This window comes from Aotus nancymaae, unplaced genomic scaffold (assembly GCF_030222135.1).
Source record: "Aotus nancymaae isolate 86718 unplaced genomic scaffold, 86718_ANA_hifiasm-v0.15.2.pri h1tg000138l, whole genome shotgun sequence".
NCBI lineage: Eukaryota > Metazoa > Chordata > Mammalia > Primates > Aotidae > Aotus > Aotus nancymaae.
This window is the reverse complement of record NW_026988553.1, coordinates 1,716,272-1,739,086: the sequence shown is the minus strand read 5'-3', so window position 1 is coordinate 1,739,086 and position 22,815 is coordinate 1,716,272. Positions and strand designations below refer to the sequence as shown.

Below are 22,815 nucleotides of genomic sequence, written 5' to 3'. Positions count from 1 at the left end.
AAGCCAGTAGTATCTCCTACTCCCGGTTTTGACAACCAAAAATGGCTCCCAGACATTGTACCTTAGCAGGCTGGAAGGTTTGGGAGATTCCTCCTGGTTCAGAACCACTCACTGAGAACAACGGTTCTCAACCTAGCCTGGAAGGAGAATAAACTGGGGAGCTTTGAAAAAGATGCAGATGATGGGGACCCTCCCCAGAAAAATAAAATCCAAATCTCTACCTGGGGCTTAGGAAAGTTTTTGTTGTGTTGTAAACCAAAAATAGAATTCTAAGCTCCCAAACTGACACTTATCTCAGCCAAGGGGACACAACGTGAAAAACTAGTTCAGGTCATGATGAGAAAGGGGAAGGTCGGACATGCCTCAATATATTCTCCTCCCTTTGGAATTCAGGCACAACTGACCAGCATTAACATTGAGAGAGATATTCAGATTGACAAAACAGATTCCTTGAAGCAATAAGATGTGAAATTCCAACCTGAGTCTAGTATAGCATGACAGAGAGCAGGTAATGAAAGAAATTGAAGCATTTTACACCTATATATATAGAGAGAGAGACATATTTTGAAATTACCCTGCAAAGCTGTCTCTCCTGGGGGAAATGTACATTCTGTAGAGAATCTCCTTCCCTTTCCAGGACTTTTTCTGATCTCTAGAGTTTAGCTGAGAGTCTAGCACCTGTTAAAGGTCTGAGTAAGAAACATTTGCCATCTATTGCTTCTAAGGGCGGCCACCTATGAGACTTCATCTATATAAAAGAACCTTGGTCTCCACAACCCCTTATCTTAACCCAGGCATTCCTTTCTATTCATTCCAGGTCCTTAGATAATAACAACTCTTTCAACCAATTGTCAATCAGCAAATCTCTGAATCCACCTATGACCTGGAACCCCACCCCCACCCCCACCCCCACCATACCCCAGCTTCGAGGTGTCCTGCCTTTCTGGACCTAACTAACTGTATACCTCACATATATTGATTGATGTCTTATGTCTCCCTAAAACATATAAAACCAAGCTGTAACTGAACATGCTCTCAGGACCTCCTGAGGCTGTTTCACAGGTCATGGTCCTCACATTTGGCTCAGAATTTCTTCATATATTTTACAGAGTATGGCCTTTTTCATCAGCAGTGTGTTTCAGTCCTTCCTAGTTAATTAGCAAGTACAGCCAGAGTTGTGAAACACCGTAATCAAGAAAGTCTGTATTGGCCTTGCACACTGGCTCACGCCTGTAATCTAAGCACTTTGGGAGGGTAAGGTGGGCAGATTGCTTGAGGTCGGGGGTTCGAGACCAACCTGGCCAACATAGTGAAACCCTGTCTCTACTAAAAATACAAAAATTAGTTGGGCATGGTGGCGCACGCCTGTAATCCCAGCTACTCAGGAGGCTGAGGCGGGAGAATTGCTTGAACCCAGAAGGCAGAGGGTGCAGTCAGCCAAGATCACACCAGTGCACCCCAGCTGGGGCAACAGTGAAACTCCATCTCAGACAGAAAGAGAGAGAGAGAGAGAGAGTCTGATTTTGTAGACATTTAAACATCGGGGGGGGAGAGAGAGAGAGAGAGAGAAAGTCTGATTTTGTAGGCATTTAAAAGTCAAAGGAAAGTAGTTTGAGCCTGGCTCTAGAGTTGGCTGGATCTGGGCTCTGTTCATAGGTGTGTTCATCACAGGAGTGAGTTCCTCAATCTTCTCCTCTGTCAAGTTGCATACTAAGAAGCCTTATCCTTTTCCAGGTTTGGGGAGAATTAAGTACGATCACACAGCATGTTAACCATGTTAACCAGCTGTAAGTTACTGATTCTGGGTCTTGAGACTAGGCTCCAAAGGCAAGATTTCATAAAGTAGTTTTTCGTAGTTTCTCCTGAGGATTTTCTTAGAGCCTCTTCCCTTGGAACTCAGCTCTGCCACTTGTAAGGCCTTAGCTAAGTCACTTAATCTCTCCGTGCTTCAGTTTCCCACCTTACCCATCTCACAGGGTTGCTAAGGAGGCTGTAAGGCACCTAGCACAGCACAGTATTGGTGTCAGCTATTGTTTTCACTCTGATTATTAATTGTCGGTGCAATTTGAAAGAGAAAAGAAACAGAATAAGACCCCATACCTTAGATATCCATTGCCCACCCCAGCTGCCAGCATCCTGGTTTAAATAAAATAGCATCAGCAATGTGGTGTGAAAATGCAAACATGCATTTACCTTTTAAACATCTAAATCACATCAGGCTCCCCTTTGGCTTAAAACTTGAAATAAGATCCTATCTCTTAATCATGGCTTACCAAGGCTCTGCTCCATCTATGCCCCTCCTCACTGGCCAGGCTCCAGCCACTCTGTCCTTTGGACCATACTAAGCATGTTCCCACCTCAGGGTTATTTGGTTTGTGGTTCCTTATCTACAGCTCTCTCCATCATGCTGTTTCGAGAGTTGGCTCCTTCTCCTCTTTAGAGGAGCTCGCCTGAATTGCCTTTTCCACCCTCCTCACCACCATCACTGTATCTCAGTTGTGGCTATTTTCCTCAGAGCACTATCCTTCCCAGGAGACACAGAGACCTAGGCTCCAGACTTTTGGGTTTTGTTGTAATTAGGCATAAACCTTTGAGAGACTGTGAAGAGGACCATATGAGATACTGTGAGTAGAGGGCTGTACACACAGTAGGCTCCAATATCACAGCACAAGAGGCCAATCAAGCCCTACCTAGTTCACTGAGCCTCCTCTGCCAGCACTCCCCGACAAGGACACTCATCGCTGGCTACACCCAGCTAAATACGGTGCCCAGGAAACACCAGGATCTCTTGAGCCCTTTGTGTATCCTGTTCCCTCTGCTTGAAGGACTCCTCCTCACCTCAACATTCCATTCAAAACCCACCTTCCCATGAAGCTCCCTTCCCCTGCTCAAGCGCTGATATATTGCTCTAATCTGGACCAGCCTTTGCCCACTCCCCTGCCTGAGAGCTCCTGGAAGGCAGCGGTGTTTCTGATTTGTTTGTGTGCTTCAGCGTCCAGCAAAAGGCAGGTGCTGTAAGAGTGGTTGCTGACTGAAAGACCCTTTCTGACTATGGGGTACATCCTGGTCAGGCAATAATGTTTCGTGGAAAGCTCCCTGGCCCCAGAAGCAAGAGGGTTCCAGCTGGGGCTTCTGCCTTTGCTATGTGCCTCAGGCCAGCTCACAAACTTTCCTGGCCTCACCTTCCCAACCAAAGGCCAATGGACACACCGCCTAAGCTGCCTCTCTGCACCCAAGAAGCTCAGCACTGTCTGCTCATGTCTTACCCCTTTAGGTCTGCCTTTGCATTCTCCAGGGCTGCTGTGCTGTCGCTCTTCCTATCAGCAGGGACAGCAGAGACTGAAGTGGCACTGGAGCTGAGGAAGTAAACACAGGCTTGCTGAGATCTCAAACCAAAGGAGGTTGCGGCCCAGGTCTTCCCCCTCTAGGCTGCCTTCTCACCAGAAAGGGAGGAACTGTGTCTTCCAGTAAAGGCTGGTGTCAGTCCTGGCATTAGTGTGGCACTGATGCCACTGTGTGTGACAACCTTGTGTCAGCTTGGAACATGGCCTTAGCACCTGAGTTCAAGAGCAAGCACTGCCCCTGACCAACTTTGGTTCCCTGGTAAATTCTCCTCCTGGTTTTTGGTTCTAGTATCCTGTAAGGTACATGGATGTTCTTTGGTCAAGGAATAGGCGGAGGGGATATCCAGGCCTGCATGACTCAGTGAGTCCGGCGTGCAAGTGCATACCTCCACTTGTTATAAAACCTGTTTAAGTTCATACTTGGCTCTAAGCCACAATTGTCTGTAAAAGGTATAACTGCCCTGTTGACGCTGTACATGGGGGACGTGGCTCTTGGGCTCTTGGGGCTCGGCTCAGCTCAACATGGCTTGACATGGCGGGTGTGCGGGCATCCAGAGAAAGAGAGACAATAAGAGCTGTCCATCTTTGCAGATGGACAGAGGGTAGCCAGGACACAGCTTGGCCTGCTTGTGCCCAGGGAGAGGAAAATGTAAGCTGCTGACCCTGAAGGCAAGAGGGAGCTGGCCACGCAGCTGTGCATGGGGGTCGCTGGACTAAGCAGCTGAGACCGGGCAGACAGTGTGAGAGAAAGCTGCTAATGAGAAAGCTAGTTTGAGAAAGCTGTGTAAGAGAGCTTCTGCTGAAAAAAGCCACGTCTCATTTACCTGCTATCTCTCGAGTGTTTTTCCAGCTCCCTGCCCCATGTCCATCCACTCCCTTTAGCCCTCAGCGGGGGCTGGAACCTGACCCTGAGCATGACATATCCTTACCTGACCTACACCTCCTTAGGGTTTGCGAGTCAAGAAAGGTTGTTCCTCACTAGGGTTTGCCAGATGCTCCACATACCCACAGCAAAGTGGCCATGCCCACTGGTGGATTGGTGGGTGAAACAGGGCAGATGCCTACAGCATGGGAATCCATAGCTTCTTCCATTATATCTTTGTGCCCCAGGAGCCATTTGCCCATCCCAGCCACCTATCACATGCTCCTGGGGACTGAGCCCTCTAATGCTGGCTGCCCCGGGGAATCTTCTCCCTGAATCCTGCTTGCTGAACCTAGCTGTAGTCCCAACAGCAGAGGTTCCTGAGACCTCCTAGCAGGATCTCTTCCCAGGCTCTGTCTTCTGATGCCCTCCTCTCTGCCACCTCCGCTTGGGTCCATGTAGGTTGGTGCTGGACTCTCTGGGTGAGCAGACATATCACCAGTCCCTGTTCTTCCACTGCCCCTGGTCAGGGCTCCCCTTGGGATTCCCTGTCTTGCTGTGATCACCTGATGTGAAAGTGGCATGGAGCTGAGAAGTTTGAGGGGGACCTTGGGGTGCTGCAGCTGAGGCTGAGCCCTGAAGGCTGTGTCTGGCAATGGGATAGGGCACTAGGGCAGTTGTCCTGCCCTTACCTGATGGCTGCTGGTCCAGCCTTGCAGGACTGAGAGTTGGCACTGTGCACATCCAGGAAAGAGGCAAAGCTAGCAGCTGAGCATGGCCTGTGGAAGGAGGCCAAGCCTGGTCCAGGTTCAGGACTGTGTCTGTATGTCTACCCTCACTCTCGAGAGTGGCTCCTGCCCCAGATAGATCATGAGGACCAAGAAAATGCTCAAATGGACACTTGGGGCACAATATTTATCTCTCAAGGCAGCCTGACACCTGGGGCTCTTTGACATAGTGGTTGCTCCCTGGCGTTGCCTGCATTCAAATCATGGCTTTCCTATCTCCCATCTGTGTGACCTTGGGCATGTTACCTGACCTTTCTGGGCCTCAGTTTTCTCATCAATGAAATAGGATGATAATCATGTCTATCTCATAAGTACTCTGAGGAAAGTAAATGAGTTCATAGATGCCAAGTACTTTGAATAATGCCTGGGCCATAATATGTGCTAATGTGTTCCTGTTACTACTGGGCCCTGTGGCTGTTTGTGGAAGCCGTGTCCCTTCCCAGTCCACCTGTATTCACCCACTCCATAAGGATTTATTGGGGACTTTCTTACTCAACCTTCCCAGGGTTGAGCCACCTTCTCTGTGTCTCTGTAAACCGGGCATGCTGAACAATCAGTGCCTCTGCAAGCCTGTGCCCTTCACTGACCACTCACTAGGAGGCCCTCTTGTTTGGTCCCAGACCTCTTTATGCCAGTTGTATTTGCACAAGAAGAGGACAGCAGGCCCTGGCCTCTGAAACCAGTGTCTCTGAGCAGGTGCAAGGAAAGGTCCCTGGGCCAGGGACTCGGTTCTTGGTTCTTTGAGCTGCCACTACTGGGGAAGAAACACTAAGTTCAATGATTAAGGAAATCCATGAAAATGAATGGAAAAGAAAAGTGGTTGTTTCCACAAGAAACGGCCTTTCCTTTGGAAAAACAGTAAAGGATTTTGTTGAAAATTATTGTCAAACTAAGTGCGGTCAGCCCTCTGTGTTGTGAGTTCCACATCTATGGATTCAACCAACTTCAGATTGAAAAGATTTGGGGCCGGGTACAGTGGCTCATGCCTGTAATCCCAGCACTTTGGGAGGCTGAAGTGGGTGGACTGTTTCAGCCCACGACTTTGAGATCAGCCTGGGTAACATGGTGAAACCTCGTCACCACTAAAAATACAAAAATTAGCCAGGCATGGTGGTACACGCCTGTAGTCCCAGCTACTCGGGAGGCTGATGTTGGAGGATCTCTTGAGCCTTAGAGGTTGAGGCTGCTGTTAGCTATGATCATTTCACTGCAGTCCAGCCTGGGTGACAGAGAAAAACCCTGTCTGAAAAAGAAAAGAGAAAAGAAGAGGAGAGGAGAGAAGAGGAGGAAAGGACAGGAGAGGACAGGAGAGGAGAGAAAATATATTTGGGAAAAGTTTTAAAAGAATGAGTGCATCTGTACTGCACATGTACAGGCTTTTTTTCTGTCATAATTCCCCAAATAATACAGCATAACAACTATTACATACCACGTACATTGTATGAGGTATTATCCTAATCTAGAGATGTTTTAAGGGTACAGAAGGTTGTGCATAGGTTACATGCAAATGCTACACCATTTTATATCAGAGACTTGAATATGCATGGATTTTGGTATATGAGAGAAGTTCTGGAACCAATGCCCCACCGATACCTAGGGACGACTATATAGTCAGACAACTGTAAAAGACTGGGTTAGGGCGGGCGTGGTGGCTCACACCTGTCATCCCAGCACTTTGGGAGGTCGAGGCAGGCGGACCACCTGAGGTCAGGAGTTCAGGATCATCCTGGCAAACATGGTGAAACCCTGTCTCTACTAAAAATACAAAAATTAGCTGGGCGTGGTGGTGCACGCCTGTAATCCCAGCTACTCAGGAGGCTGAGGGAGGAGAATTGCTTGAACCCAGAAGGCAGAGGTTGCAGTGAGTTGAGATCGCACCACTGCACTCCAGGCTGGCTGATAGAGAGAGACTGCCTCAAAAAAAAAGAAAAAATCCAGAAGATTCTTCAGATAATTTTACAAGTTACTTTGAGGCTTGGTTTCACTTTAAGGAACAGTGGAGAGCACAGGCTTCTTGTTATGAGGGTGCATAAGCAGGAGGGGGCGACGTGGAGGGGACAAGAACCACATACAATCACAGGAGACCAGAAGTCTTTTCTGTGACAGCCATCAGCAAAGCCAGTCAAGCTGCGCCACCGTGCGGAGAGCAGTAGGACCCAGACTGGAGTGAAGGCCATGGGTTCTGCCATGCAGGACCCAGTGGGCCATGGGAAAGCGTTTGGACTTTATTCTAAGGCAAATGGAGGGCCACTACAAGGTTTTAGCGGGGGAGAAATGTGATCTAACTTTATTTTTAAAAGATCCCTCCAATGCCTCTGCAGACAGCAAAAAGATGCAGGCTGCATGGAAAGGGCTCTAGCACAGTCCTCCCCATTAGTGGCAGCTCCAAGAACACAGTCTTAGGTGGCCTTTCCTTGGACCTGCTCAGAGACAGGGATTTCAAATGCCAGGACCTGCTCTCCCCTTCCTGTGTTGACTTGTGGGCCTGGATTTAGAAGTCAGGCTCAAGCTCCAGGCATGAATTGCACACTGTTGAAAAGGGGCTTTTTCAGACAGAGGGAAGCAGGAAAGCAGTCAGACTGCAGTAGGATTCAGGAGGCAGGTGGTATCTTGCGGTTGTAGCTCTTTGCAGACGCTGGCTTTGCCACTCTTCCCTAGCCATCTTCTCTAAACCAGAAGGGCTCTAGCACAGTTTGGAACTAAACTATTTATGCCAACATCTGCATACTTAGCCTTTGCCCCAAAGATGATTCAGGCTTCGTTTGGAACCATTTAGGGACAAGTGGGACCTTGCCACTCCCCAAATTACCTGAGAAAGTGGCCCAGGTCCAGCTGCTTTTCCTCTCCCTGAACCTCAGAGCAGAGCTGGCTGGGGAAGGTATGGGGCAGGAAAAGGAGAGAGGGGAAAAAGCAGGAGCAAAAGGCCTCCTAGCTGGTCCTCGGAGCAAAACCGAGAAGTAACAAGGCGCTGACTCTTCATCATTCAATCATTCACTCATTAGTTTGTCCCTTCATGTAGTCCCCACACGTTCATTGGACCAGCCCAGGACCAGCACCATGTGGGGGAGAGGGCTCCAGCTGTGAGTGGGCCTGGTGCCCACTCTGGAGGAGCTTGAGGGCCAGTGGCAGGGGTCAGAAAAAAGAACAAGATTCCAAGAAGTGGAAAGCCCATGGACACAGGATGTGGTGGAGGGCGGAAGTGTAGGAGAAGCAGTAGACAGGGGCCATGGTAAGTGACCAGGGCCCACCCCCAGCAGCCCAAGCAGCCTGGCAGCTTGACCCTGGCCTGTCACCAGGGGCATGAGAGAACATGCCTCCTCTGGGCAGCTCACCTTCCTCTCTTGGAGCCGATGTCTACTGCAGCCACGCCTTCAGGCTGGGAGCCCAGGGCTCCGGATCCCACATTGCCATCACTCAACTGTGCACTTGACCTGTTATGAGAAGGGGAGCATTTGCTGACTCTGGTTGCGTTTTGATCTCAGCTAACCCAGATGCCATGGCAGTGGGCCTCAGGACCAGAAGCACAGGCCTTTGGCTGCTATTCTGTGTTGCTCTGACCAGAGCTGAGCCAAGCCCAAGTTGACTCTAACAGGAAGTATTTATGTGTTTTTCCCAAACCTGATGGGTTGGTTGGGAGCAAGGTGGAAGATAGGGAGGAGGCCAGATCGTTGGGGGGCTGATTGCCAACAGAGAAAGGGGCATGGCATGTGAGGCTGGTAATAAGCCATAGAGGGCTCCCCTTCCTCATTCCCAGGGCTCAGTGTCCCAACTCGGGGCTCCAGGGATGCACAATGAGAAGAGGGGTGTGTAGGTTCTTAGCTGTAAGTTGCCACCAGGTTTGCATTGAGGAAATGCCCAGGCTGCAGCCACTGCTCACCAGACATATTTGGCGCTGGTCTGGCTTAAAACAATCATCCCATCTGGACTCATCCTCCACCGCTATGGCTCCAACTTCCCTTCCTGGACCCCTCACCCCTTGGACAATGTCTCCCATAGTCCACAGGTCATCTTGACAGTCTCTGCCACATGCTCTATGGGGGCCCGCATACTTTGGTCACTGACTCTCCCAGACTGCCAGCTCGGTGGTCTTGCTTTGCCCTAGCCATTGGCGGGGCTGCTTTACCCTGCAGTAAAAGCATAGTGAGTGTGGAGGCTTCAGGGGAATGGAAGGAACCCAGCACGGGCCAGGAGCTGGGGGTGGCCTGCCCTGGAGTTTGGTCCTGCTCTGCAACTGGCTCCCTGAGGAATCACGGCAGGGGCCCACACCCCTCCAAGCCTCATTTATTTATTCATTAATTCATTCTTTCAACAGATATTCATTAAAGACCTGCGCTACAACAGGCACTGGGGGCACAGCGGGAACAGGACCATTCTGGCCCCAGCTGGGTGTATATGGGCTCTGTGTTCTGGGAATGAAGTGTCTGCTTCCTGTACTGACTTGCCTTTCATCATCTGCGTTGGGGCCCCTGAAGGCCTCCTCGCCAGCCAAGTCCCTCTGGAGCTCTCTGGAGCAGGGAGCCTCCTTGTCTTTGTGGCCTGGGGAAGACCTAGGGAGGAAAAAAATGGAAGTCAACCACGCGGCAGCCATTCACACTGAGGTGTGGGCTGTTACCTTATCTGCAAATGCCAGCTGTCTCCACAGAGCTTAAAACCTGCTACCGGGGTGGGTGCAGTGGCTCACGCCTGTAATCCCAGCATTTTGAGAGGCTGAGGCAAGAGGATCACTTGAGCCCAGGAGTTCAAGACCAGCCTGAGAAACATAGCTAGACTCCATCTCTAAAAAAAATATATTTGAAAGTTAGGAGTGGTGGTGTGTGCCTGTGGTCCCAGCTACTTGGGAGGTTGAGGCAGGAGGATCAGTTGAGCCTGGAAGGTTGAGGCTGCAGTGAGCCGTGATGGCACCACTGCACTTGAGCCTGGGCACAAACAGCAAGATACTGTCTTAAAAAACAAAAACAAACTCTGCGGATTGACAGAGTGGCCGGTTCTCAAAACCTCATTACTAATAGCTACTGTTTTTTGTTTTTATTTTTATTTTTCTTTTGCTGCTATGCTGGAATTACAGGCACGAGCCACTGTGCTTGGCATAGCAGCCTGTTGTCGTGACTTTATATGCATTAACTCTGCAAATCAACCCCAGGTTATGGGCACATTTTTCAGATGAGCAAACAGAGGCACACAAAGCTCATGTGATTTGCCCCAAATTTCACAGGTAGTAAGAGGAGTAACTGGGAATTGAACCCAGGCTTCCTGACTTCAGAGTTCTGGACTATATTCCTTTATGGTGTGAGACTGATCCTAACCTCCTAATTCAAGCCCCCTTCTGTTCTCCTTCAGGTCATCAGGGAACCCCATGTTGTCAAATCCAGCAGAGACAGTCCCATCATTATTTCAAACCACTGTTCAATACTGCCAGCCCTCCTCCCTTGACCCTGTCAACGCCTCCTACCTACCTCCCTGGCCACACCCGTTCCTGGTCTCCACCTTTTTCTCCTCCCCTTCACGTGCTCCACTACCTGCTGGGCCGTCTCCTCCCCTCCCAAGGCGTCAACTGCCACCCTTGAACCAAGGATCTCCACTTGTTCCCGCCTCTCCTCAGGAGGGATGGCCAGGTGGCTGCCACCTGCAAACTGAGGATGGTGCCCAGCTTCCATTGGTTCGCCATGAGCCCCACGAAAAGCTAGTTTATGCTCATGATTCCAGCTCTATTCTGTCTGCATAAATGCGGAAATCTCTGGATCCTTGATCACTCTCTCAAACCTCAATCACAAACCTTCAAATACCTCCCTCCTGGAAATTTTTACTTGAATGCCTACGAATAAACTCATCAAATGAGTTCACTCAGCAAATACCAAGTCTTTCTATCACAATGAGCTGTGGTACAGAAGGTGGGAGGTGGGAGGCGGGCAGGCTGGGCAGATCTGCCTGCTCTGAACCATGTGACCTTAAGCAAGTTACTTAACCATTCAGGGTCTCAGTTTCTTCATTTGCAAAATGGGCATAGTGACTGTATCTACATCCATGCGCAATGGACACTGTGATGCCTGGGGAAGAAACTTAGGAGAAGGAGGTGACCCAGAGGAGAGGACATTTGAGGTGGGACAGGAAAATGAACAGGGGAAAGGGCATCTCAGGCAGCGCCTCCAGCCTGCACAGAGAAAGGCCCAGGGAGGGAGGAGCCTGAAGGTGGGGCCAGGTACTGAGTTCAGGCTGCAGAGGATAGTGGGAGGGGCTTTGCAGGGCTTTCTGCAGGGGCTGGCATAACTACTTCTGCTCTTTGAAACATCATCAAGGTAGATGTGGAAGGCAGTCCCGGGATGGGATAGTAGGAAACGGCTGCAGACAACTAGGCGAGTGGCAGTGGAGGCCTGGACCAGGGGCAGGGAAATAGGGATGGAAACATCTCTAAACTAAAACGGATAGGACTTGCTGCCTTGGGGGTGGAAGTAAAGTGGGAGGTGCCAAGGGGGAGTGTAAAGGGACCTAGAGACAGCTCGGGACTCATCTTGAATGTCACTTCCTCTAGGAAGCCTTCCCCAAGCACGCCCACCCACCACAGTGTTGAGAGGCCTCTGCTCAAAGCTCCTGCCACCCCAGGGATTAAGGGATGACCTTCAGTGTACACTCCTGTTTCCCTCCCTGGTCTCTGGACTTCATAAGGTAGGGGCCCAGTCTCCCTGCTCAGATGTCTCCTAGCCTCCACCCCAGTCCCCAAATCCTGCCTTCATGTCACCTGGCTCTCTGTCCCCTGCCCCAGGGCAGGGGCTGAACCCCTCGTGATCCCTGCTGGTGGCCTCCTTGAGCTATCCTTCCCCAACACAGCACCCAGTGGCATGGAGTCCTGTGGACTCTGACCCAGTGACCCCAATCGATTCCCAGTGGCCCTCTTACACAGTGGCCTTCACGGGCTCCTCAGACCCAATCCTCCTCCCACCCCCACCGAAGACCCCAGCATGGCTTGCTGGTCCCATCTTCAGGGATCGGCAGGGTTGAGCTGTCACTTCCAAGGGGCTCCTGTCACACAGCGAGGTCAGCATCTCTGGCTGACCTTACTCATGCTCATGTTAACATCTGCCTCCCCCCACCAGGCAGACAGCAATTCCAGCCGAGGGTTCTATTCACCACTGTGTCCCAGGGTTGGACTTGCGGCCTTCCACAGACCAAGCGCTTGCTCCATAATGATTTTCTGAGTGAGAGAATGAGATAGGGCAGAGAACCCAGGTCGACCGTGCCTCCCACCAACCTGTTGGCCCCACAGTGGCAGAACCAGCCCTAGGCCTTGTCATTGGCCAGCTGAGGCCGCTGCCTCCATCTCTAGAATGTGTGCAGGGAGCCAGGACAGCAGCAGGAGCCCCGTACCTCATGCCTTCCAGGTCTGGGGCCACCAGGCGGAGTCCTGACCTGGGTGTCAGGATCTGCAGGCGGACAATTTCCTCACCTCGGGAGCTGTGGGCCAAAGGAGAGACTCAGCGGGTTGCAGGTGAGAAGGGCCCCTCCCCGCTGCTGAGTTTTGCGCATCAAGGGCCCCTTCCCCAGTCTCCCGCCCCTGCCCTAAGCCCAGCCCTCCCTCAGGCACAGCAAGGGTCCTTCTGGGTAGAAATGAGACCTCCTGACCCATGATTCTACCAACCATTTGCAGGGGCAACCCCAGCCTGTGGCCCCACCAGGAGATCCAAAGTGGCCATTTGTGAGGCAAGGGGTAATTCTGCATTTGTGGGCTGTTGCAGACTTAGGGGTATGAGAGGCTGAGAAAACCCAAATCTGGAATGAGACCCAGTGGGAGGGGATGTCACAGAGTCAGGGGTGAAGACAAGTGCTCAGGGGTCTGTGAGCTGGAGCCCAGGGAGGAACGACCCAGCCAGTCCACAAAGGGCGCCCGTGAGGTTTCCTCTTGCCAGCCATGCTCAGACCCCTCCCCCAGGTGACCACAGGCCACCCTGGACACACATCCTCCAAATCTGATGCATTCTCTGGCTGCACTGCAAGGCATGACGCTCAGCAGGTTTGGCCATGGTGCTGGCCAGGGCCAGAGAGAATATACAGTTCACAGGCTTTGTGGGGTAGACACTCTACCCCAAACCAGACCTCCTTAGGCCCGTGGAGCAAAGCCTAACCCCAAGTCACATTGCAGTCACTCCTGCCTTTCACTGTCTGTGGCTGCTCATCTCTGTCCCTCCACTTCCGCCCTGGCCAGGGCCTGGCGCACTCAAAGCTACCAGAGGGAAATGGGAGGGCTATCAAGGACAAGGCCTTCCCCAGCATGAAAGCCAGGAGGGGCCCTATACACACAGACAGCTCTGACTTCTCCCCATCTTCTCTCATGATAACGATGATGACATCGTTGTTGAGGATGATGACAGTATAAAAGCCCTGGCTGCCCTGGATGCCACAGAGAAGCACAACATATTTTCTCACTGGCGTTTCTGGTTCTGTCAGGGACGAAATGGGAACAAAGTGTCACCCCAGCCTTTCATGCCCTTGTGCCTCTGCCCAAGCTGATGTCTCTCCCTCAATGACTTCCTCTTCCTCTATCATCCCGCAAACTCAAATGGCACCTCTGCAAGGAGGGCTGTTACGGGGTTGAATGGTGTCCCCCTAAAAGACATACTGAAGTCTCAACTCCTGATGTTTGTAACGTGACCTCATTTGGACAGACGGTCTTTGCGGCTATAATCTAGGTAAGATGAGGTCATGCTGTAGGAGCAGGGTGGGCCCTCATCCAGTGACTGGTGTCAGACCAGGGACATTTGGACACAGACACGGAGGGAAGATGGAGGTGTGAAGATGGAGGCTGAGATGGGACTGAGGCGGGTGCAAGCCAGGAGACAGCAAGGCCTGCAGGCAGCAAAAGGTAAGAGAAAGGTGTAGAACAGATGGTCCCCCAGAGCCTTCGGAGGGAGCATGGTCCTGCCGACACCTTGATCTCAGACTTCCAGCCTCCAGAATTGTGAGAGGATAGATGCCTGTGGTTTTAGGACATTCCGTTTCTGGTACCTTTTTACAGCAGCTCCAGTAAACTAATACAGGGGTCTCTCCTCCCCTGCAAACTGCTACCAGCCCCACCACCACCCCAGACTCTCAGCCACAGGCAGCTCTAGTCCGTCTGAAGTCCAGGACGACGCTGAGAGGCAGCACACCCTCGCAAGGCACTCAAGGAGCAGAGGCATCTGCTGAAGCCGGAGGCCTGAAACTGATCATAACCACCTGTGGGAATACAAGTAACTGTGGCCTGTGCCAAATGGTGTGTGACTCGTGATTCATCCTGCCAAAGAGCAGGGAGGCTGGGGGTGTCGGGGCAGGTGGAGGGGGAACGTCGTTTTCACTGCTTTTGGCTGCATTTCCCTCAGAAGCCAGCAGGTGGAGATATTGGTCTCTTTCTGCGTTTGAATAAGGGCCCTGCAGCTCAGCAGGACTATGACTGGGAGCCCCCGAGGATACCAGCACCCAGGCACTGTGCTAAGTACTTCAACTGCGTTATCTCACTTAGTATTTGGAACAGCCTTGGGAAGTAGCTACTACTGCTCTCCCTATTTTACCCATGGGGAAACTGATGCACGGAGAGACAGAGACTTGCTCAAGGTTACACAGTCGGTCTGATGCAAAGCCAGGGTTTTGTCCCGTGCCCGAAGCTCTGCTCCTACTCCCTGCTCCCCAGACCCACTGCCAGACAGGATTCTGGGCACAGCCTAGGACCAGGACCCAGGGGGCCTTGCCCCGGTCAGGTGAGGCAAGATTGACCAGTGCTGCGGATAAAACAGTCAGGTCTGGGGTTGTCAAGAAGGGGTGCTCGCGCAGAACCAGTTTCTGCAAGACGGGGTCCCTAAGGTGGGCTCAGGTCACAACGGAGGCAAGAGTTCTGAGGAGCCGACCTTTGCACTGTAGCTGAGAGAGACAGGGCAGGGCCAGGGGTGGGGAGAGGGCCGCCTTGATGGGGTCATGCCTGGGGACAGGGCTGTGACATTCTCCTCTTCCACTGTGCCACAAACCAGCCTTTTCTGAGGTGCTGCAGGACTCTGAGTTTGGTTGAGTCATTGCTCCTCACCGGTTGGGCTGCTCAGACGCCAGGCAGATGGGAGCTGGGCCTGGGAGGACTGACGGTGGCTGCCTGGCCAAGTGCAGCACCTAACGGGGTAGGGTCTGAAAAGACGGCCCTCCAGCATCAGGATCAGCCAGCGGCTTTCCTGGAAGCTGCCTGGTGGGCTCCAAATATTGAGTGACCAGAATTGGAGGGAAGAACTATCAGAAGCATCAAGCTGAGCCTCCTGTTGGGAGCTTCCCCTGGACCCTGAATCTCTAGCCTGTATGTGCTACAGCAGCCTGAACAACCTTAAAAAGCCACCCTGCAATGACAACCATATGATGGCTGTTAAACATCCAAAGGAGGTTTTTGGAATAAATGTCAAGGTGCCTCTTAAATCTATAATACAGAGCAATCTAATGATCCTCCATTATCTCTCGTTTCTTTTTTTAGAGGCAGGGTCTTGCTCTGTCGCCCAGGCTGGAGGGTAAGGGTGCAGTCACAGCTCACGGCAGCCTCCAGCTCCTGGGTTCAGGTGGTCCTCCTGCCTCAGCCTTCTGAGTAGCTGGCACTACAGGTATGCATCAGTGCTCCCAACTAATTTTTAATTTTTTTGTAGAGATGGGGTCTTGCTATGTTGCCTAAGCTGGTCTCAAACTCCTGACTTCAAGCCATCCTCCTGCCTTGGCCTCCCAAAGTGTTGAGATTACAGGCACGAGCCACCATGCCCAACCTCCTATATTATCTTTTAAAAGACACCTGAAACCATTTCTTGCCTTTCTTCAGTAGAGAAATAAGGAGGAATGAGAAGTGTAGACTGCTAGGGCTGACCTGTGCCCCTCAAATTTCACACATTGAAGTCTGAACCCCAGGACCTCACAATGTTACTGCATTTGGAGATGAAATCTTTAAAGAAATGATTCAGTTAAAATACAGTTGTTAGGGTGTGCCCTACTCCAATAGGACCAATGTCCTTCTAAGAAGTGATTAGGGTCTGGGCGCGGTGGCTCATGCCTGTAATCCTAGCATTTTGGGAGGACGAGGTGGGCGGATCATGAGGTCAGGAGTTTGAGACCAGTCTGGCCAACATAGTGAAACCTCGTCTCTACTAAAAATACAAAAAATGAGCTGGGTGTGGTGCTGTGTGCCTGTAATCCCAGCTACTTGGGAGGCTGAGGCAGGAGAATCTCATGAACCCGGGAGGCGGAGGTTGCAGAGAGCCGAGATCACGCCATTGCACGCCAGCCCAGGCAACAGTGCAAGACTCCTTCTCAAAAAAAAAAGAGACAATTCTGAACTCTCCCTTTCCACATCTTCAAAGCTTCGTATGGATGGAAGTTCTTATGGCGAGAGTCAGACAAGCAGAGAAGATCAAGAGGGGGAGAGAGTGAAAAGGAGGAGCACTCTGGCAGTCTGCTGCCCAGGGCCATGGAGGAAGCCGGCCTCGAGCTCCTGGCTCCTGCTGCCAGCATTTCTGCCTCCCTCCCGGCACTGAGGAAGTAACCCTGAGAACAGTGGTCACCTGTCTATAAATAGCTGTGCAGCTCAAATTCGGGGATTGCTATGGTATTAGGACAGGCACTCTCCCCTTCCGGCTACAGGGGGCTTCCAAGGGTGCTACAGAGATGTGGCTCTTAAGAGACCTGGATTTGAGCAAAGGTCTCAATCCAGGCAGACACTTTAAACAGCAGCAACAGCAGGGCAGTGGCTCTCCCTGCAGGCGCTAGCACGATTCTGCATAAAGTACAAGAAAGTATTAGTTGTCCACAGACAAGAGAGCACCATTATCTGCCCAGATTCTCAGGGATCAGAAATCAGGACAAATCACGGCCTGTCCTGGAGTGAGATCACCTGCGCTCAGCCTGTCCCTGCTCTGTCACCCCACTGCCAGACCCTCCCCAGCTGGCAGAACCAGCCAGCCAGGCCGGCGGGAAGCCATCACACTTGCTCACAAACCAGAGTAAACCCTCGGCACCCACCTGAGCTCCTGACTCCCAGTGGGGCTAGGCATGCTCGGCAGGGACTCGATCCAAATTGCCCGAGATGCTTTGGTCCTGCCTCCATCCACACTAGCAAAGAAGGTGGCTGTGAGAGGTTCTGGAGATGTCACAGCCTCCCCCTGGGTGAGCAAGTCCGACAGTGGCAGGCTACTGCCATAGTGGCTGGCCCTCTCAAACCCCAAGGTTGGCTCACTGGTGCAAGGGTTAAGGTGACACAGACACGTACTCAACAGACAAGAGCCAGGCACTCTCTCTCTCTGGAGGCTGGACTGTGTTGCTCCTTTCAGCCCTAGGACATTCAGCCAAATGGGCCCTCACTGACTTCTGTGTCCCATCTTGTCACTGGGCACATGGGACACTGATCTCGAAGCCCAACATGGAGGTCCCCTGACAGAGGTTCCTCAGTGACGAGTGGCAGGGATGAGTGCAATGGATTACCTGTTTGAGCTAGGAGCGTCGCGGCTCTTCTCGGAAGGCCCGTCCTCTTCCACCACCTCCACCCTTTGGGCAAGAAGAGAAATGGGGCTCGTGGTCTTCTTGGCTGCCCTGGAGCTTGCAGGCCTCAAAGGACATGCTTTCAATGGCGTCTAACTGGCCCAACCCTTCAGGATCAGGGCCAAGAGGTGGCCCAGGAGGGGGGCTCAGCAACTCCAGCTCAAGATAAGGACAGCATACTGGGTTGAATAGTGTCCCCCCCAAAATTCATGTCCCCAAGAACCTATGACTGTAACCTTATTTGGAAATAGGGTCTTTGCAGGTGTAATCAGGTAAGATGAGGTCATACTGGAGTAGGAGGGTCCTAAATCCAATGACTGCTGTCCTTCTAAGAAGAGGGAAATCTGGACACAGACACACAGAGAAAAGAAGGGCACGTAAAGACAGAGGCACAGACTGGAGTGATGCAGGTACAAGCCGAGGAACGCCAAGGATCACTGACCACCGCCAGAAGCCAGGAGAGTGGCCTGGGACGGTGTCTCCCTCAGAACGTCCAGAAGGAACCCACCCTGCCAACACCTTGATCTAGAGTTCTGATCTCCAGAACTGGGAGAGAATCCCTTTGTGGTGTTTGAAGCCACTCAGTATGTGGTACTGTGTTACAGAAACCACAGGAACCAAATGGGGCCAGCAAAACCCCCACGCGCCATTCTCTGTCACTTCCTTTGTGCTACTCACTGTATTCCTGCCAACCTTCTGTCTTCCAATGCACCGTGGGGCCCTCTGCCTGGGCAGTGGGTATGCTGGCTTCTCCTGGGTTTTCAGTCCCCAGCTAGCCACCTCAGCACGGAGACAGGCCTTCCCTGACCACTCAACTGGAAGTCCCTCAAATTCAACTTTCCAGAAGTTTCTTTCCTGCTTTTCCCCGAATATTTTCCTCCTCCAGAAGGCAGCCTGTGTCAACTAATGGTGACACCCCTCCCTCACTCAGCTGGAATGTCCTGACTTTCTGATCATTCCCTGGTAAGCCTTGTTCACCCTTTAGGGCCTATCTCCAATGTCACAGTCACCTCCCAGGGGAAGTTCTCCTGATGGCCCAGGGGCAGGGGAACAACTCCCAGAGGGCCTTGGAAATGCTCCATCTTGGCTCAAGGGTCCAGTCCCATTAGCCATTGGCAAATGGAAAAGCTTGGCCACATACGCTACCACAGCCACCCGGGTGCTTGCCTGGCCTCCAGACAGAAGCCACAAGCCCCTCACGACTCCCCTTGCTCAGGGACAGTAGTGACCCCACCCACATCCCTTCTGCACAGCTCCCACACTACACCCCTGCGGACGGAAGGCCTTCCTGTGGCCACTAACAGGCTTCCAGGGTATCCCTTGATGACACTTACCTCTTCGCAATAACCGGAGCCTGTGTCTCCTGTGTAGGAGTGCTGGAAAGGAAGCAGAAAGGCAATGTTTTGGGCACAGCCCGTGGACAGGTGACATCACGACTGCTCTACCACAGAGGGTCCTAGGCCCTTTCCCACTCCTGTCACCTCACCTTCCCTGACAGTAGCTGCCAGACCTCTCCATTTTCTAGAAAGTGCATCTGAGAATCTGAGAAGGCTCAGCTAGGAAGGCCTTTGGAGGTGACCTCTCCACCCAGCCTTTCATCAGCCAGAGAAGACTGAGCCCTGAGGAGAGGACAGCTGTCCTTGAGCTTGGAGCTGGCGGCAACTCACCCCGTGCTCTTCTTGGCCGCTGACAGCACGTAGGAGTGCTCCCGGGGAGCTGTCCTCCTCACAACACTGCTCGCAGCCTGTGACCTGGAGTGACACGGTGGGGAGAGAGCATCTGATGGGTGCCAAGCTGGACATGCACTGCCAGCCTAGCCTGCGATGGACTTGGGATGACTCAGGGCCATCCCAGGGAGGCGAGGGTTTAGAGAAGCCAGATTTGTACCTGCTCCAAGGACCATTCAATGTAGAAACTGAAGGAAGGGCAGCCCACATTTATTGAGTGTGTGGCGTGTGCCTGGCCCTGCCCCTGATGCCAACATCCTCACATTGGCTTATTGCTCTTCTCAGTCCAGGAAAGTAGGCGCTAGCATCCTCTGTGATTTACAGATGAGGCAACTGAGGCCAGGAAGCTTTCATTACTTGTCCAAGAGCACTCACCTAGCAGGTGGTAGACCCGGCATTCAGTGCTAGGCGGCTCCTAGCTTCTGGCTCTTTTCCTTGCTCCACCCAGGCCTGGGGGCCCTGCCACTGTGAACTATCCCCTGAAGATTGCCAATCTGCCAGGGCCTTTGGCAATAGGACTTTGCTGTGCTTCCTGAGCCACAGACGGGTCAGCAGATCTGGAACTGGGGGCAGGTTGAGCCCAGGGAGCGAGGGCGCTATTTCCTCAGGGCCCAACTCTGTCCAGGCCCCAAGCCGAAGGCAAACAAAAGGTGCTTGGCAAAGCCTTCCTGTCACAGTTCACTAGCACTGAGGGGTGTGAGGTCAGTCCCCATGGACAGAGGGCTGAGGAGGGGCAAGGGCTGACAGATGAGCCTTTCATCCATTCGGTTCCATGGAGCTTTGCTGGCCTGTGTGGATGAGGCCAGCTTGGCGCAGAGACCGGGGTAGAATGTCAGCAGCATGGGGCACGCTCCCACTGCTGTCCATGCCTAGACCTAAGTTTACGATCCAGGGGGCATTCGGAGCTGTGGCGTCAACACCTTCCCCTAAGGCATGCAGATCATGCAGGTAGAGGGCGCTGTGCAGGCCGTTTCTCCCTGGATGTTTTTGTCCAACTGTCTCAGGGCCCTTTCTAACAAACTGAGGCTTTTCCCTGGACCCGCATTACCTAGGGTCCACCCCACAGAAGCTGAGTGGGTGGCTCTGGTACTCAGAGAATGACACCTATTCTCATGTCCCGTGTGCTACCGCGGATGGCCGACGTGTTGTGCATTTTGTCGCCCCAACCAGTATAGTTCATTCCAGCAGTCTTCAAAGACTCAGGCTCCTGCCCTGCCCCCAGATGCCCAAAAGGCACCATTCCGTTACCTCCGTTTCTGTTCACCTGACGAGAAAGGCACCTCCTCCTCTTCCTCGGTGTCCCCTGATGTAGAGCTGCGCCTGACATTGTAGGGTGCTCTAAGAGAGGGGAGAGCCTTCCTGTCATAGGCTGTCGCCCTCAGCAGCCGGGCTTCCCGGTTTTCAACAACAGTGATACAGCACGTCGGTATCTTTGGACCTTAGCTCATGCCACGTGTTCCTCCTGAGAGCCAGCTCTCCCCTCCTTCCCTGTTCAAGCCTCCCCCGCTTCCCCAGAAAGGTTTCCCAGCTGCTCCCCATCCCTGGATGATGGAAGCAAGGGACAAACAACAGAAAGATGTGGTCCCCTGGGAACTGGAGGCACAACTCACATGTCTGTCCAGACGCCCCTCTCTCAGCATGCAATGGGGGTGGTGTGTTTTGAAAGGGACCCCAAGGGGAGCACTAAGGGCCCCAAAGGTTTCTATCCAAGAGGCAGCTCAAATTTAGGCACATGATGCTCAGGCGGTAACAGCATCCTGAGAATCCCCAGGCCCCCAGCCCAGCCAGGCAGAGCACCTGAGGCTCGGCGGAGGGCAGGGCCATGGCCAGGAAGCACGGCCGGGCAGCAGCAGATGCGTGGGGACGCTCCTACAAGCTTCCTGCAGTCGCTGCCCTGCCTCGGATCAGATGCGCAATGTGAATGGCCATCCAGTTTTCTGGGGCTTGTTACCCTCTGGTGGGCTCCAGGCCACAGCTGCAACTGGCAGAGAGTGTCAGGGGGGTGGGATCTCCTGGGCTGCACTCGGAGGCAGGTAAGCCAGCTGCCTTCAGCAGACCTAGAGTCTGGACTGGTTCCTTGCAGGAGGGAACCACGCTGAGCCTGGCATTGCATACTCACAGCTTCTTGTAATCCTCAGTGGTCATCTTGTAGCCAGACGAGGAAGGGCGTGGAGGACCAGTGTTAGCTGTTCTCACCAGACTGGCAGCACTAGAGAGCAGAAGGTTCCATGTGTTGACCTGCAGGCCCCCTCTTGCCTCCAGATTTGGCCACACAGCCCATTGGCCACATGACAGGTGGACCAGGAGCTGCCTGAGGGCCTTTTCTCTTTGCTTTTGGTCCTGCAGACACCCAGAACTGCACCACTCAGAGCAGAGCAGCCCCGGCTGCCACAGGCAAACCCCAGCGAGCTTCAGGGAACAGCCCAGCGGGTTGCTGCCTGTGTCTTTGCTTCCTGTCTCCTGGTTCCCTTGGACTTTCCAGCGTGATGGAGCCCCAGGCGACACCCGATGCCAAGGTGCTTGAATGGCATGCCACATCTGCCTTCTCAATGCCATCAGCAAGTCAAATCAAAGGTGCCCACTGCCAGGCCACGGCGACTCTACATCCAGCCCCTCCCAAACTCCTGCACCTCTCTGTCCCAGTAGCCAGGCCTAGTCAGGACTGACCCCAGGACAAGGTCACTGTCAGTGGCCCAGGACCTCCCAGAGACCCACCCTAACTCATCTGCTGTCCTCCCTGCCCTGCTCTCCAGCATCCTGCCCTACAGAAGATGAGAGCTGGCACCTCCAAGGCACCACACCGCTGACAGGCAGAGCGCTCTCTCTGCCATGAGCCCAGGCCAGGCCCTCACACCTCCCCACTGGCCGACTAGCCAACACCCCATGGACGCACCTTTTCGTAGTCCCATTGGCCTTGGGGAACTGCTGCTGGGGCTGGGAAGAGCTGTCTATGGGCTTGGTGAACACTCCCCTAAAAGAGAGCACAGGAGATGCTGCTGAGCTCCCTGGAGAAGCTGGAGGGTAAGAAGTCAGGGGGTGGTGCGAGGGGACACAGGAAAGCTGGCAGGGTCCTGTGGTCGCTTACCGGATGATGTAGCCAGTGGGAGCCCTGGTGCTCGGAGGCCTGCGGAAGGGAAGGAGGGGTGGAGTGAAGTCTACTTTATTTATCCTGCCCTTAGCTATAGCAAATAAGGTGCAGCAGAAACGAGGGGTGCCAGCCCTCTGTGCCCCTAGCCAGGTGCCCTCTCCAAAGTCCAGCTTCTCCTTGGCCAGCCGGGCCCCAGTGCTGCGCCGAGGGAGCGCTCCTCTCAGCTGACAGCCTCCCATCCTCTGTGCTCCGGGCAGAGCCAGTGCAGGTTACAGGCTCCCGGGTCAGAGCCCAAGGCTTCCCCTCAACCCGGGGCCTGTCCTCATTTCCCTGCCAACATGTTCCACCAGGAAGGTGAGTGAAGGCTTGAGGGGAAGAGGCCAGGCAGCTGCCAGTTGTCCCCTCTTCCTGTCCCTCAGGCCCTCTTTGCTTCGCCTCATACCACGCCCACATCCCAAGTCTTGGTGGAAGTTTGATACGAGACAGCATGGCC

General features: G+C 53.1%; 1 protein-coding gene across 8 annotated transcripts in view; it reads right to left on the bottom strand.

The window, feature by feature from the left end:
- The window catches only part of ZNF185 (zinc finger protein 185 with LIM domain), a 75,724-nt gene that overhangs the window by 38,995 nt on the left and 13,914 nt on the right, over window positions 1-22,815 (bottom strand). For 5 of the 8 annotated variants that reach the window (XM_064371536.1, XM_064371535.1, XM_064371538.1 and 2 more), the window contains 12 exons: window positions 22,320-22,358; window positions 22,128-22,205; window positions 21,354-21,443; window positions 20,483-20,572; window positions 19,175-19,258; window positions 18,842-18,883; window positions 17,451-17,513; window positions 16,992-17,081; window positions 12,354-12,440; window positions 9,437-9,541; window positions 8,327-8,425; window positions 3,267-3,356 (listed from right to left, as the gene is read on the bottom strand). In XM_064371536.1, coding sequence (XP_064227606.1) covers window positions 3,267-3,356; window positions 8,327-8,425; window positions 9,437-9,541; window positions 12,354-12,440; window positions 16,992-17,081; window positions 17,451-17,513; window positions 18,842-18,883; window positions 19,175-19,258; window positions 20,483-20,572; window positions 21,354-21,443; window positions 22,128-22,205; window positions 22,320-22,358 — 957 coding nt within the window. The remainder of the gene's footprint in view (window positions 1-3,266; window positions 3,357-8,326; window positions 8,426-9,436; window positions 9,542-12,353; window positions 12,441-16,991; window positions 17,082-17,450; window positions 17,514-18,841; window positions 18,884-19,174; window positions 19,259-20,482; window positions 20,573-21,353; window positions 21,444-22,127; window positions 22,206-22,319; window positions 22,359-22,815) is intronic. The other 3 variants (XM_064371541.1, XM_064371542.1, XM_064371540.1) reach the window with 2 other exon arrangements.